Genomic DNA, 16,900 nt, shown 5'->3' on the forward strand with positions numbered 1-16,900 from the left:
AGGGTTGACAGAGCTGTGATTACGCCTCACACTTGGCTTTGAGCTTCCTGGCATCCAAGGCAAAAGGGAAATGTGATCTATGGCAGTGCTTTCCTTATCAGAAAGAAGGAAGCATAGACATTCCTAGGGGAGGAAATTTTTTTCCTGGCACTAAATTCTAAAAGAACTATCTCACGTCGGAATTTTGATAGAGAACATAGTGTCGTAATAACCAGCTTACTCAATAATGGTCTTGTGGTAAATACAGAAGATATTTTACATGGCTGGTTCTTGTGATAACTTTAAGTACAATTAAAAGATGAGAGAGCAAATAAGAAATAGTGATTTCATAGAAGACTAAGCTAAGCTAATATGATCCAGACATGCTACATTTGGTGGTCAAGCAAGACCAGAAAAGACATGAATGCTTGGCAGAGCTCTCAAACCTTCCCTCCAGAATCAGCTCTCTCTTTTCTTGAGAGGCTAGGGCTGCTCAGGGCTCTGCTTTGCTCTTAAAATGTAAACTGTCACACTCCTTGCTAAAAGGAGGAGGGCCGTGGCTTAGAGGGGCAGGAGATTCATTCCTGACAGACGCTGGTGGTGACCTGCAGGACATCCCCCAGAGTCTAATCTGCTCATCATACGTCTAAGAAACTAGAAGGCTTTCCTCCCAAAAGGTGACACAGAAAGTGCAGATCCCAAGGTGGGGCAGGGGCGTGGGCGGGAACCAGTATGTGAGACTAACACAGGCCTCGGGGTTATCCACAGCCCAAGGTCAGATTCCACCTTTGCTTTTCACTAAGCAAAAGTGGGCAAATTACTGAACTTCTCTGAGTTTCCATTTTCTCATTTCTCATTCTGGGAATAACAAAATCTATTTCACACAGTGAGGACCAAAGGAAATCATAGACATAAAATCCCTAAGCTGACTCCTGGCACATGGTAAGTGCTCAGTAAATGGGAATTTTTTCTGTCCCCTATAATTTATGATGGCACAAAACATAAACATATGGTGAAGTACACTTCTGGACCATTCCTCACCCACACACCGACAGGAGCATTTAGAAGGCACAGCCACATCAAGAAATATAGTGACCCACTGTGTCAGTTTTCCTAATAACCAGGATTTCAAATACCTTGTTCCAGAAATTTTAACAGGCTCACACCAAACTACGTCACCCAGATCATACCCAGCACTGGCCTGGGAGCCCTGTGTCGGGTTGTGGTGTTCAGGTTGGAGCTCTTGCTATTCACGTGTCCTTTCTCACACCTGTTCCTACAGTCACATGACCAATCCCCTCCCTTAAAGGCATGGAGAGGAGACGGGGATGGAGAGGTCTTGAAAATACCCCTTTTCAGAGCATCCTGTAGGTAGGCTGGCTGACCAGTGAGTGTGAGCACTGCACAGTGAAGGTCGCTGGTGCTGGTGGCCCGGAGAGGAGCATGTGTTGGCCTGGGAGCCCACCTGGGCCAGGACTGCTGGGTGGAGCCACGGGACCTTGTTGGGCAGGAAGTTCCAGGGGAGTGGATGGATACAGGAGCAGGACCACAGGGGCGGGGTGAGAACAAGGACAAGGGAGAGAAAGGTGGGGATGGGGCCCTATGGAAAGTGGGCAGGCCTGGAGAAGGCATTTTAAATTAAGACAGAGGCAGAAGAATGAGGGTGGGTCCCATTTTCCACAGGCACAGGTATGGAAGAGAGGCTGTGTCCTAGGCAGAGAGGAGGGCCCGTAGAGGGAGAAGCATCAAGAATGGCCCAGGTGGGGAATCGGACAGAACAGTTGCCCCATGTACTAAGCTGAAAAGAATGCTGGAGACCAGAAGAGGTCAGGTAATGGCTTCCTACGAGGGTGGGTTCAGCATTTGGAGACCAGCTCTGATGTGTGCTCACCTTGCCCATTGGCAACGGCACTCCCTCACACAGTGGCAAGGACAAGCCTGCTGCATCCGGGAGCCCCAGCCTGTATGTATACGGCCCAGCAGAGGCAGGGCCCGGCAATGGTCCACCCTCCTCATGACAGAGAGCAAGAAGGACAGAGCTGGGAGCCCGGAGACATGGTTTCTTGAGGAGATACTTCACTCTCCCTTTAGGAGCCATGGGAAGTCCAGAGATCAGCAGGAATAGATGGGGAAGCAGGTCAGTCAGTCGATACACTTTCACTCAGCACCTCTGTGTGCCTCTTGGAAGATGCTGACCCATGCAGGGAGAGAAAGTGAGAGAAGACTTGCCATTCCTCTGGGAGCATGACAAGAATGTTAATTTGAGTGGCTCAGGGTAGATGGACCAGCTCCCAGCTATGCAAATGCCACAGAGCTTGGCTGGACACGGGGAGACTCAAGGCCAGAACTCCTGAACCAAATGGCCATCCAACTTTCTCATGTCCGGCCTGGGGCCTGTAATTTCTAGCCAAGAATTCCTATCTTATACCTAGGGGGCCCTGCAGCACCGGCTTGGAAGATGCCCCCGGAATCTGTGAGGAGAAGAAAAGCCTTGGTGAGGACACCCACGAGCCTGGGATCTGCTCCCAGCTCCTCCACAGTCATGATGGATTCACAGTGAGTCATGCTGGCCCACCTGTGCTGTGATGGAGAGAGGGGAGTATGCAGGGGCTACGACAACTGTCAAAGAGTTGAGTCACTGTGAGCAACGTGTCGTGGTCTGGACAAATGCCCAGGGATACCCTGAGGGAACCTTAGTATCCCAGAGGCTGGAATACTCAGCCAGTGAAATAGGAAACCCATGTCGAACTCTGCCTGATGCCGTAGGGTTGGTGTGTGGGGCCGACAAAGCCCTCCTCCATCCCTCCTTTGCAGAGATGCCCACCATGCTTATAGCCTTGGACACCAAACAGTCCTTCACTATCTGCCACAGGCTTCCCGAGGGACAAGGCAACTTCGGGAGGGATGCCTGTGGAGCAGAGGGAAGAAGGGGACCCCACCCCACCTCCCCCAGACTGGGTCAGCCAGGGAGTACCAGATGTTGAAACCCATCGCTCACACATCTACTAGCTGTGCCCAGTCAGCCTCCTGCACCCCCCATCCCACCATTCACAGCCTCCTGTCTGCAACTCAGGCTCTGAGCAAGGAGGTGGCCCAGGGGACGGCTGGGTTACTCATGGCACCCGGCCAGCAGCCAGCACAAAGTGGCAAGAGGACAGACGTTCATCTCCGACAAGCAACAGTGAATGGTCACCATGCCACCCAGGCTGCTGGCTGACACCTGTAGAGCAGGCTGACTTCGGACAACAGGATCCCTATCTTGAGGTACCAGGCAGCAGCTGGGGCAGGAACAGAGGCTCTGGAAGGGTTATAAACTTGCCCAAAGAAGCTTCCAGTTCAGGGTCCCCAACTCCAAGTGCTTTCTTCCAACCCGGTGCTTTTTGAAGATGCAAAGGCAGGACACAGAGGCCAGGAAGCCAGCAGGACAAAAAAGCAGGTATCCAAACCAGACAGAAGTTACACAGGGAATCCATAACCCCCCTAGATGGGCCGGGCACTGGGACAGCTACTCTGTACATTCTCTCATTTACTCCTGCAAACAACCCTTTCAGACAGAAACCATTATTCCAAGTCTCCGGAGAAGGAGACTAAAGTTCAGAAAAGCTAAGCAGCTTAGTCACAGTCCTGAGTTAATCCGCCACAGAGCCAAGATTCAAGTGGAGCCTTTCTGACCGCGAGAAGAGACAGCTCCGTGCCACCCCCATGACAAGAGGGCCACCAAGGGAAATTCACAAGCGCATGCATTCTCAGTGCCCCAGTAGAACAAGGAGCCCCCATTGGCCTCCAAATGACATGGGACCTCTCCAAAACAGGGGCAGGGTTGAGAGAGATGTGGGGAAGGAAAAGACCCCACTGATCTCTTGGGGGCAGAGGCTTACACAAACACCTGGGTGCGGGTCTCAGCCTGGCTCTCTGCAGGAACACGTCCGCCCATAGTGCTGTGGGCTCCTTCATCCAACGCTCACACAACAGCACAGAGGAGGAGAGCGGTGGGCGGTGGTTCCTTCCCGCCTCCCCACCCCTTGCTCTTGCACATGCTGGGTCGCAAAGGGAAAGAAAGGACATGGCAGCCAAGAGATACGTACATTAATGATGACACCTTTGTCAAGCAGGCTCTGCTTCTTGGCGGTCATGACAAAATAGTGGGTGCAGTCCTTATAGTAAACAATGTTCTCAAGATCAATCCCTGTGAAGAGAAGCGTGCATGCACTCAGTCTGACTCCCGCAGGGCCTCGCCCCAGCACAGGTGTCATTACTTACCTGCATGGATTTACGTTAGGCAAGGTTTTAAAACATACAAGCCTAGAAAAGATAACACTGAGGGCTAGAATTTCCCCATCTCCACACAGCTAGCTTTTAGCATACCACTAAGACACTGTTTTGGGGTTGTTGTTTTGTTAAGATTTATTTTAGAGAGAGGGAGAGAGAGAGAGCACATGCCCGTGGGAGCAGGGGGAGGGGCAAAGGGAGAGAGGTAATCCTCAGGTTGAGTCCTCTGTGAGCTAGGAGTCTGACACGGGGCTTGATCCCAGGACCCTGAGATCAGGGTCCAGACTCTACAGTCGGCTGTTCTACCAAATGAGCCACCCAGGTGTCCCAAAGACACTATGTGTTTTTTAAAATTAAGATATTATTGATATATAACATAGTGTCAGTTTAAGGTGTACAACATGTTCATTTGATATATTTATATACTGCAATATGATGAAAACACTTTAAAAAAAGAAAACCTCAAAGTCCTCAACGGCTGAGGACCCGTATTTTCAGGCTAGAGCAAAGTGCTACAGAAGGGCGAAGAGTGGTCCGAGGCATGGCACCAAGCAACAACAGAGCTGGGACTTGAACCCCAGCCAGTCTGATTCCAAGTCCCATCCACCACGCCCTGTATATGGCCAGAGATTCAAAAAGCTGGGTGAATTCTTTCAAGACTGTGCTAAGCAATGTTTCTACTATCCCCCTTATGTGGGAGGGAACCCAGATACCCTGGCAGGAACAACTCAGTTTAGAGGCCTGGGTTGTATAGCTTTTCACTTTCCAGCAATTGCCAATACTTTATAGACTAGGTTTCTGTATTAAAAAAAAAAAAAAAATGCTGTGAGAGCTTAGCTCAGTGGTTCTCAAAGTGGGGTCACCCTGGCTGGCACCATCAGCATCACCTGAGAAGCTAGAAATGCTAAGGATCAGGACCGTGCCCTGGATCTAGTAGATCAAGAAACAGAGCATGGGGCCAGCAATCAGCACTTTGACAAGCCCCACAAGGTGATTCTGATACACATGCCAGTTTGAAAACCACTGGCTTAGCTTCTCCGAAGGGAAAGGAAGAGACTCAAAACTTATCAGTGGTTGACACAGGTGTGCTGGGTAACCATAGGAACCCCTTTATTACTGTTAAGTAGGAAATAGCCATCAATGCAGAGGGCCGCCCAGAGAATCGGAGGAAATTCATCGTTGTCACTGTGCAAGGGGCACTGTGAAACAATGGCCAAAGGTGACTATCACAGCGAAATTCAAAGGAAACTCATTGAAACATTTGGAAAAACACACACAATGTCCTGTCAGAATCCATATTTGGTGGTTTGTTGAAGTATTTATCTTCTTAGTTTTTGAGAGGAACGGAGGGTTGAACTCATTCTTAAATTGTGCACAAGAACACAATATGCTAGAAGAAAATATTCAATAAAATCGTGCCATGTGGTCAGTCAGAGAGTCGGACAACGAGCACACATCCTCGTGGCCAGGGAGCAGCACAGTCTGCTCAATACGGAATCCCATTCCAAAAAACCCCACTGGCAAGAGTCCAGCAGGAGAGGTGTGGTCTGTAACGGTCAACAGCCGAAAGGCCTCAATCAGGGGCCAGCGCACGACTGCCACAAAGGGCCAGAAAGTAAGCATTCCAGGCTTCGTGAGCCATCGGGCCCACAACCATTCTTGGGGGAGCCGCCATGCGCAGCGACATGCATGACCAGGGGTGACGGTGCTCCAGGAAGCTTTTGTTTATGGACCTGGAAACCTGAGTTCCAGACAATTGTTGATTTGCCACAAAATATTCTTTTGCTTTCTCCTCGGCCATTCCAAACTATTGAGACCGTTCTTAGCTTGAGGAGAATATGGACCCACATGGCCAAGCACAGTTTGCCAGGCCTCCCATTTGGATGTTTGGGGGCAGAGATGTACAGCCTCTTCACGAGCCATTCTGCAGCCTGCAAAAGTGACCATTGGGGGGATGCGGCTGCAACATGGACAATATTTACAATGCGATGCCACATGAGAAAACCAGAATCACAAAGAGTACTGACACTCTGCTAAGAGCTGGAGCCATGTGGAAAGGGAGGGTACAAGTGGACGGTTACCGAAAAGCAGTATATGGCAATGAGCACTATTTCTGTGCTAGGTGATGCTGAGTGTGGATGATTTATTTTTAGCATAAAAATTTTAGGGGCACCTGGTTGGCTTAGTTGGTTAAGTGTCCGACTCTTGGTTTCAAGCCAGGTCATGATCTCAGGGTCATGATATCAAGCCCCACGTCAGGCTCTCTGCTCAGTGGGGAGTCTGCCTGAGGATTCTTTCTCCCTCTTCCTCGGCGCCTCCCTCCCCCTCTGGGTCTCCCCTGACTCACACTCTTTCCCTCTCAAAATAAATAAAAATTTTTTAAAAATTTATTTAACACTGTTGTCACACTGCCTTTCAAGGAGAGATATAGATTTTTAAATCAGGTTAAAAGAAAAAAATCTGGAATTTACTTAATTGGCAGCAGGGTTTCATCCCTCTTTCTCCTTGCCATGCTTCCTTCTCTCCACCATCATTGTGACTGCCAGATGAGCTAGTTGTTTGTTTACTGTCCCTCCCCAGAGAAGGGTCTCATTTTGCCCACTGCTCTTTCTCAGGCCCTTGAACAGCATCTGGCCTCAAGCAGGCAATCAACAAGTATTTGTTGAGTAAATGAGTATCTTCAAAAGATTTCAAGGCCCACGGCTAGGGGACAATTGATGCGTGGGGGTGAGTACACATTCCCTGGGTTTCTCTGGATGTTCTTCATGCGGAAGGACACCTGGCACCCTGAACCAAAGCACCTACACTTCTTCAGAGACCCACCCAGGTTGCTGGCTCCCTCCTCAGAAGGCTCCCTAAAGCTCATGCTGCATCAGGCACAGTCCGATCTCCACATCAGGGTGGTTTCCCTGGGTGTCCATCACTAGACAAGGAGCTACTTGGGGAGCAGACCATGCCAGCCTCAACTTTGTATCCCATGATACTGAATACCAGCACTGAACGGGCCTATTGAGTAAATGCTGAGTAAATATATCTTTATCCATTTTGACGTACAGCATCCAGAACTTTCCCTCGAGAATCTCTCTTGTCCTTGAAGGAATCTGCCCATTTCTATCCTAAGGAGAAGTCCCTGCTTCCACATAATCAGAGTTGAGTCTCCCAATGCCAAGAGCTGGGAATGCCCGGCATGGACAATGGTTTGGTTTAGAGAAAAGTGAAGGTCCCACCTGTTTCTTCTTTAAGGTCCTGAAAAAATTTCTGGTTGAAGATGAAAGCCACGCCACTAATCTCTTCCACCTTGGCCTCAGCTGTGCTGTTTCTGTTTATGAAGTTGGCGGTGATGGCAATAGCCAACTTCCCACGGAATTCTTTCCTTCTGAACCCTGCATGAAGAAAAAGGGGAAAGGAGAGTCTTTCTTCTGCATTTGGTGTGAAAACTGAGAAAGATTATGGAGGAAGCTGTCCTCAGATGCCTCACAGGCCAGTGAACCCAGAGTTCTGCCTGGAGAACGCGGCAGGTGGACAGGCCAAGTTTTGTACCCCAAGAAGAAACCCATCCCCAGAGGCTTCAGTCAAGGGGACTTTCCCCCTTCCTAAAATCTATAGGACCAATTATTCTGGTGAGGCTTCTACAGACAAAAGGCTCAAGTGATTTTCCCAGCAGGCCCATCATGCTAAAGGCTTGTTAGGCACAGCAGCTAGATATACCCACGATACATGCATTTTGAACTTTTACAATTAAAACTAGATTGTCAGCGTTTTTTGTGTCCCCCCCCCCCTTGAAAAGTAGGATTATGAGATTGAATTCCTGTAGGATGGGAATTTTAACAAATTTTCTATTTCTAGTCTCCAGTGGGTGCTTAGCCCACACTCAGTAAATATCTAATGAGGAGACAGAAGTCTAACTTGTAATTGATTTGATACAGTGATTCTTGGGGTTCCTCTAGTTTTTGATGGCTTACATTAACTTTGATTTTTAATGGTGGTGACACAGAGGATCCCAAGCAGGGGTCACACTTCACTGGAACACCTTCTGCCCATCCCCTTTCTTTCTAGCATCTGGCTATCCCACAGTCCTGAATCTTCCCTCTGCTCCAGACACTACTGTTTACTCTGCTTAACTCAAGGCTCTCATCACAAGGGCAGGCTCTCTGGACATGCCTTTGTTTTCAGCCTCCTCCGGGAACTCAACCTACATTTGCTCACCACATACTCGGACCTCATGATGATTCCCAAGCTTCTCTGTCAATACTCCCTTTGACTAGAAACTTTGGGTTTTTTTCTCAATACCTCCTCTTTAAGTCCATCTTCATTAAACTTTTATTGAAATGGTCAAAAATGGCCATTATTCTCTAGTCTAGTATTTCTTAACTGGGAGTGACTTTGGCCCCCAGGGGCATCTTGGCAATATGTGGAGACATTTCTGGTTGCTACAACTTGGCGCGGGGCATGGCGGTGGGGGGAGCCAGTTGTGCTACTGGAGCCTGGCCTGGAGAGGCCAGGGATGCCGCTAAGCTTCCTACTGGGAGCAGGACAAAGAATGATCTGGCCCCATATGTCAGTAGGGCCAACATAGAGAAACTCACACTCTAGTCTACTTAGTTGGTGCTAAGCTGCCTAAGTGGCTCTCCTTCTTCTTATCCTTCTTTTCCTGTCCATGAAATGCCTAACTATACTCAGGAAAGTGTGGATTTTGGATTTACAAATATTCAGACTTGCAGTTCTACCCAACCATCAAAATGGCTCCCCAAAATTCTAGTAGCACAACATTCAGGTTAACAGCTTAAAAAATCTTGGTCAAATATGGGTTACTGATTGCAGGGGTCTGGCACGTGTAGGGATGGAGGCAAAGAGAGAGGCAAAGGAGTGGGGAAAGGGTCCTGGTGGCACAGCTGGTGGGGAGGACCCAGCTAGGCAGTCCACACCTCTCAAATCCTCCAGCATCAGCCCTCTTTTCCAGGAGTGTGTTCTGTCCTTGGGGGACGTGCCCTCTCCATCAGAAACCGACAGCCTGCAGCCCACGAGCAGGGCAAGCTCGAAGAGCAGATCTAGCCGCCAGCCTGAGAGGCCATGTGGGACCACTCCCACCCGCCATCTGTGGTCTCTTGTTCAGACAGTTAGTGCCAATTAGTACAATCTCAGCATCAATTACTCTTTGGGGGAGGGACTAGGGGATTGAAGACATTTCTGGTGGTGGCGCTCTTCTCCCAACCTGATTAGATCTTACTCCAAGAAAACATGTTATGCTTCTAACTTCAGAATTCAGAGAAGCATGGTTCTGCACCCTGAAAGTCTGGGGAAAAGCTCATCTTACTGCCCAGCAATGACTGTGCTTACAAGTTACAGAAGAGATGGGCTCTTCTTGCTGGGGTATTACACGTGACAAAAGAAGAAGGCCACCAAGCTCTAAGAACAGTTGTCTTAGCGGGATGAAGTAAGTGTGGGAGTGCTCAGTACCGTGGACTCACTGACAGGGGCTCCATAAATGCATGCTGACTCGCAATTGCCATGGCACTTTACCTTTATAAAGCATTTTTACATATAAGTCCTTTCATAGCCCTCATGACAAGATTCTATTATCTTCATTTTACAGGTAGGAAGGCTGATGGTTCACAGACCATGAACACCTGCGCTCTCGATGATCAGCCTCAGGCCTGGCAGGACAGTCTGCCCTTCTATCAGGGCCACCATTCTGTAGCCCCCTCCCAGTCCCAAGGCCCCCATCCTCAGCTCCAGGAAAAAGGAGTCTTCACCTTCCAGTGTGTTCCTGCGGCCGTCGGCGCCAATGATGACATCAAACTCAAAGTCCGACAGACAGTGGTCTGCAGGGAGAAATTCCGCCCGCCAGCCGATTTCTACCAAAACAGAAAAATGGTTTGAGTTGGCAGAGAAAGATGGGAGGTCCCTGCAGTGTGGGCCGGGGGAAAGGGGATATCTCTAGGTAAAGGAACCCCAGATAGATCTGCCAGGGAAAGACCCAGAGTTCTCCTGATTCACACTCGCATCTGGAGACCTTCTGGCTTCAGTATCTGTTCAATCCTGGAGAAGGTAAACCAGCAGCGCCCACCCCATGCCTGATTTAACCGGTTTCTATAAAGGCTGAGAGTCTATCAATGGTCCTCAGGCCAGTCCCACTTGAACCCTCTCTGTCTCAGTGCACTCTACCACATTCTCTTCATACTCCCATGCAATCCTCCTTGTCCTCCCATTACCGACCAGACCCAAATGATGGATGTGCAGGGTGTCCAGAAACCAGTTCAAATTCCCACTTCATTACACTCAAAATGTTCTGTTGGGCAGCACAGAGCTTTTGATGGGAACACTTCCAGGTAAAACCTTGCTGGTCATCCAGAATTGGGTCTGGGAGAGGCTAAGGGCACATGTATCTCTGGAAGGTCCCTAAAAGATGCTGTCCTGCTACAAAGGTCACTAAACGCCTCTCCTACACTCTGGAATGTTTTGAATGGAGGACAGGAATGGTCAGCGCTCTAATGAGCCCATGAGACTCTGAGGTCTCCGACACGAAGCTACCCAAACCACAAGCCCTACCCAGGCAGCAGCGGCTTTTGGTAAGAGATAAGCTGCAGAGGCATCATGAACAAATTCTTGGACCACAGTGTGCATGAAATCAGCACCTACATGAACATATACTATAAGGAAAAAGAGCAACATGGCTAAATAAGACATTACCCACCACCGGTGACTTCCGTGGTTGGTAAACTATGCTTCAGAAAGGCTTTAAAATAATTACATACCAAATAATATTATGGGCCCTTATTTCATGTTTGTTCAAGAAGCTTCACTTTTTTTTTTCTTTACTGGATTTTAAAATATCACGTGGGAACAAGTGCAGCCACATGTCCGTGTATGTTCCCATGCGGCCTGAAGAACTAGGAATGAACTTCAACAAACAACTGAATCTAGATCTTCTATCCTAATTACCTAGTACTTCGTTTGTCAAAGTACCACCTCCCACTGACACGGTAACCAAATGATAGGTTTAGTGGCTTAATAAGTGCCCTGGGAGGAGAAGAGCAAACCTAAGGTGGCTGCGTTGGGCAGAAAAGGTAAAATGTCCTTTGATGGGATTATGCCCAATAGCTCCCAACAAGAGTAACTCTTATGGGAACATTCTCTGAGAGCTGCAAATGTGATCTCCACTTGCCAATATCTGACTTGTAGACATAAGAGGAAGATTATACTGTACTTTGATTTTCTTGATCTTCAGGAGGCTCTAGAACCTTCACGAACTCCACATTCACGTGGATTTCAACTCCCAGCATCAGGGCCACCTTGAATAGGATGAGCTGCAGCTGACGAATGCCTGTTAGGTAGGAAAGGGGAAAGGGAAGAGGTGTCAGCAGCCATGCTTGAGTGCCTCCTGTATGCAGGGTACTCTATAATCGCTCCTCACTGATCTCTGAGCAGAGCAACAGACCAATGATGATCACGACTGAGAACTAGTTATGCGCCGGCCATTCAGCGTTTTCACATTTAACCCTTACTGTGGGATAATTATTCCCATCTTATAGATGAGAAACTGAGGCTCGGCGAGGTGAAGTGACTTGTTCAAGGTCATACAGCAGCAAACTAGAACATGGACCCAGATCTGTCTGGTTCCAAGACTGCGCTCTAGCTTTTAGAAAATGCTCTCAAGATGGAGGCTCTTCCTTTCCCGCCTCCTCCCTGAGAGGGCCGCTGGTCTGACAAGGCAAAGACGGAAAGAGGAGTCAACCTCGAGAGTAATGGCCACAAGTCAGTGATGAAATGGCTCATTTTGTGGGGGACTGGGCCTAAGCCCTTAGCCATCCAGGGTCAGCATGAGGGGGGATTTCTCTCCACAGAGCTGGACTCATGGGAAGTCCCCTTATACCCATTGCCCCAACTCCCCCGATGAGTGTCACTAACTCATCCCTGGTCATTCAGCACACATGGGTCTGTCTCTGAATATTCTACTGTAGAGTGCAAAACTCTCTATTTTGTGGGCTTTGTACACTTAACATTTATTGAGCATCTACAGTGGACCAGGTGCCATGGTAGGTATAGAGACACAGAACGCACTCTAGTGGAGGAAACACAAGTGGACAGGTGAGGGCAGGCCACCGTGGTCGGAGGCAGGTGGGGGGGGTGCAGAGGAGTGGCAGAACAGGGCTGGAGTTGCAGTCCAGGAAGCCAACAGAGTACCAAATCCCACAAACAGATTAGGGATTATGATGGCTGCAAGAGGCCAGGGCACTTGGGAGTTAGGAGGCTTCTAGGAGTGGAAATCTCAGCGAAAATCTCTTTCACAGGAGGTGGGAAGAAGTCAGATCTCAATGGAAGGAGTCATGGGTGGGACACACAGACAAAGTCGACAAAGAGTCCTCTCTTTCTACGGTAAATGTTTTGAAATAGAAAAAAATTAAGGTAATAAGAGAGGGTAGAGGGGCAGTGAGGTAAGGGGCAGGAAACCAAGAGGGAGCAGAGTGGAGCTGAGCAGCCTGCTCAGACTCAGACACGGCAAGGAGGGCAGGAAGGGGAACTCAGGTGGAGGCCAGTGCAGGAGGACAGAGAGGGGCTGGCGATGGGAGTGCCCGCCAGTGGCTTCTCCTCCCCAGAGCAGAGGAGGAAGGCCATTTGCTCAGAAGGAGTTTTGGAGTGAGCACATGGGAAGGGGAGGAGGGTGCTGACACAGGACATTTGGGAACTGCTGAGGCGTGCTGGGGGCTGGGGCACAGCTGGGGCTGGAGACCAGCATCTGTCTGAAAGGAAGCCAGTCAGCTGGGGCTTAAAGAATCCGATCCCCCTCCTGCCTGGAAACAGGCCTAGGCAACGGCCTGGCCTCTCCTCTTCATTTCAAGGCTCCTAATCTACCTTGTTCTAACACACAGTAGGTGTTCAGCAAATTCTCCCTGCCTCCCTTCTCACAGCCAATGCAACCGCTCTTAACAATGAGTGCCCCAAATGTCAGAATCTCAGATCCAGAGTCTTGCCAGGGTTTCTGAACACGGGGAATTTTCTGAGAACTAGGGATTAAATGGGAGCCCCATCAATGGGGCAGAGAGGGGCTCCCAACTGGCAGGGAAGGCAGCTCAACAGAGGGGGCGCTTGCAAGGTCCCCTGGTGCCCAGCTCTGCCTCCCAGGAGCGCTCAGTGGGAAAGTGGTGCTCAATGCTGTAGTTCTGATTTGGGCACCAACATACATTCTTCTGTGGGTGGTAGAGAATATTCCTGAAAGCTGACACAGCAGCCTTCTGGGCAAACCCAAATCTCTTTCCAACAGACTCCTGGAATTTTCTCATCCCAGAGTGGGAATACAGTCTGGGGCCACTGCTGATAGGTTCCCCTGTACCCGTGACTAAACTACACCCAATGTGGCTGACCACTGTCTTCAGTCATTCTTCTGAGCCCCACACCCTTTCCTGTCAGTTCCCGTCCTCATGAGAACATGGCTCTCAGGGCTCTCCTGCCCCCCATGAGTTGAAAGAAGGCAGCTCCGGAACCTGAAGCTGGGGATGCCAGCTGCCTCTTCCTCTTGCTTGCTGTACACCAATGGAGGCAAAGCATTCTCTGAGTCCCTACTACCAGGCAGGCACAGTGGTAAGCACATCACAAATTTGACCTCACCTACCTGATCCTCTCGAGGGTCCAGGGAGGCAGGCATTCATCACATGTGAGGGAGACAAAACTTGGGACTTGCAGAAGGTAAGGAATTTGACCCAAGTCCCACAGCAAATGGGCAAGACAGATTTAGAGCCCAGATCTGTCTAAGCCCTTGAACTCTCCCCACAGTGTTAACCTCCCTGACATTTATAGGACATAGTTTTATATATGAAATGGCTAAAGGCCTCCTCTCCACTCAGCATGAGAGGGAAGTCTGTTCTGCCACAGCCTGTCTGCACAGATCTTGCCTCAAGAGACCCAGGCTGGAGTAACAGAGCAGAAGGGCTTGGATGTTCCCCTGAGCATGCTTGACTGCAGGGCTGGCCCAGGGCCTGAAATCCATGTTTCCTACTTCCCCCTCCTTGTCTGGGTGAACCCCTGTCATGATGCCCTCCCTCTTTTTAAAATGCAAGGAAACTTGGTCCAGGGCCTGCCAATTGTGTCATTCCTCTTCTAAACCTGCCACGGTTTTCCCCAGAACCGGCACCACAACATCCACGTGTTGCTCGACACCCTGGCCCGTTTCATGGTTTTGTGTGCCTCCCTCATCTGAACCCCTCTAGCGAGTCTAATGGCTCTGTTAACGTGCAGTTTATCCCTGACAAGATCTCGGTGAGCTCTCTGCGAGGGCAGACCATGTTACCCACCTCTGATTCTCTTCCCCATATTTCATCCATTCACTCAGCAGAAGTTGACTGAGCACCTACTATGTGTCAAGCACCCCTTTATGCCCTGAGACAATCTGGTGAGCGGGGCACATCACAGGCCCCAACTTCATGGTGCCTACAACTCAGTGGGGCACACGCAGCCCAGAGGTAGCATAAGGCACGGAGCAGGGCCTTCACGAAATGTCTGCCGGTTGAATGTACGGACCCCCACAGACGTGTAAGCTGGAACATCCTGGAGACTCAGTGTGGAGAGATGTGCCCCAGGGGTTGGCCCCATGGGCTCTACTCACTGATGTGGTCAATGGAGCCAGCGCAGAACTTCCCATAGAACTTCTTGGCTCCCAGGCCCCGTAGGTCATGGATGGTGAAAGGCCACAGGTGCAGCACATTGTTCCTGGAGAAGGTGTCCCTCTTCTCCACCACAACCACTTTGGCTCCTAGGTAGGCAAGTTCAATGGCAGTGCGCAAACCACATGGTCCTCCCCCAATGATGAGACACTGCAGAGGTAAGAGAGGAGAGAGACGTGTGGTGATCTCTAGCACTGTGGACACAAACCCCTTGCCAACAGCTAACGGGTCCACTCAAATGAACCATCAAGTAGTAAATGAAGCACCAGTTAGGACCTGCCATTCATCCACCCAAGGTACCTCACCTGTGGGCCAAACCAATCCCCGCACCAAACCCTGGGAAAGACACAGAAGTCCAGGGACTTGGCAGGGAGGCACAGAAAGATACACTTGAGGTTCTAAGTCAGACTAACCTGAGCTTAAAGCCCAGCTCTGGCACTTGACCTCTTAGCTTCCTCATCTGGGAATGGGTATACTACTCTTTCCTCACAGAGTTATCAAAAATAAGACTAGCTTTTAAAAAGCTCTGGTGCATCACTGTGACCTCAGATGAGGCAATGGTTTCTTAGATGTGATAACCCTTACACCAGCAAAGCAAGAAGAAAGAGATAAATTGGACTTCATTCCTAAAACTTTTCATGCTTGAAAGGCCATCATAAGAAAGTGAAGAGACAGGACACAGATGGGAGAAAATAGTTGCAAATCATAAATGTGATAAGGGACTAGTAGCCAAAATATGTAAAGAATTTACCAACTTAATAATTAAAAAAAAAAAAAAAGATGACCCAATTAAAGAGCAGGCAGATAATCTCCATAGAAATTTTTTCCAAGAAGACATATAAGTGGCCAGTAAGCACTGGGAAAGATGCTCAGAGTCATTAGCCATCAAGGAAATGCAAACCAAAGCCACAATGAGATACTACTTCATACCCACTAGGGTGAGTATCATCAAAAAGACAGACAAAAATAAGTGATGGCAAAGATGTGGAGAAACTGGAACCCACATTTGTCGCTGGCAGGCATGTGGATGGTGCAGATGCTTTGGAACAGTTTGGCAGTTCCTCAAAAAGTTAAACAGAGTTGCCAGACAAGCCAGCAACTGTATTCCTGTGCATCAGCCCAAGAGACATGAAAACATACATCCACATGGAGATGGGCACATGAATGTTCATGGCAGCATTATTCATTATAGCCAAAAAACAGAAACAACTGAAAAGTTCATTAGTTGACGAAGACACAAAATGTGGTATGTCCATACAAGGGATGATTCAACTCCAAAAAGGAACGAATTACTGAGCTATAGATGAACCTTGAAAATGTCATGCTAAATGAAAGCAACCAGACACAAAGGGACAGAGACGGTATGATTCCATTTACAGAAAATGTCCAGAATAGGCAAATTCATGGAGACCGAAGGGAGATTAGTGGTGGACAGGGCGGGGGAAGGGCAGTGGGGAAGGACTGCTCACTGCTGTGTGGTTTCTTTTTAGGGTGATATTTTAGGATTCAGTCATTGTGGTGGTTGCACAACTTTGTGAATATATTAAAACCATTGAATTACACACATTAAAAGGGTGAATGATATGGTATGTGAATTAGATATTCATAAAGTACTTACAGGATAAGAAAAAGCTCATATTCAGGAGTTTGGTACACACCAGGGTAGACACTCTCGCTCTTATCACTGAGACCCCGTCCCTGTCTTCCAGGGACTCTCCATCTAGTGGCAAACTCAGGCTTGTGGGGTAAGAAACCAGAACGCTTTGTGGTTGGTTCTACTGGGGGCCCAGAAGAGGAGATGCTGACTCTGCCTGATGAGCTAGAAAAGACTTCGCAAAGAAGGTCTTTAACAATGATCACTGTCACCACCATCCTCACCGTCACCGTCACCAGAGCCTGCATGTGTTGAACATTCACTACGTGCCGGACGCTCAGTTCACATGCGTCATGTGTTTTAGCAGTTAGTACTCCCAGCACATTGGAGAAGGAGAAAC

At 49.0% G+C, this 16,900-nt stretch overlaps 1 protein-coding gene across 7 annotated transcripts in view; it reads right to left on the reverse strand.

Moving 5' to 3' along the window:
* Positions 1 to 16,900, reverse strand: part of MICAL2 (microtubule associated monooxygenase, calponin and LIM domain containing 2) — a 209,266-nt gene that overhangs the window by 113,136 nt on the left and 79,230 nt on the right. For all 7 annotated transcript variants that reach the window (XM_059408093.1, XM_059408078.1, XM_059408075.1 and 4 more), the window contains exons 4-8: positions 14,849 to 15,056; positions 11,456 to 11,572; positions 10,002 to 10,103; positions 7,476 to 7,631; positions 4,065 to 4,165 (exon numbers count right to left, since the gene is read on the reverse strand). In XM_059408093.1, the coding sequence (XP_059264076.1) occupies positions 4,065 to 4,165; positions 7,476 to 7,631; positions 10,002 to 10,103; positions 11,456 to 11,572; positions 14,849 to 15,056 (684 nt within the window). The remainder of the gene's footprint in view (positions 1 to 4,064; positions 4,166 to 7,475; positions 7,632 to 10,001; positions 10,104 to 11,455; positions 11,573 to 14,848; positions 15,057 to 16,900) is intronic.

Source organism: Mustela nigripes, chromosome 1 (genome assembly GCF_022355385.1).
Source record: "Mustela nigripes isolate SB6536 chromosome 1, MUSNIG.SB6536, whole genome shotgun sequence".
NCBI lineage: Eukaryota > Metazoa > Chordata > Mammalia > Carnivora > Mustelidae > Mustela > Mustela nigripes.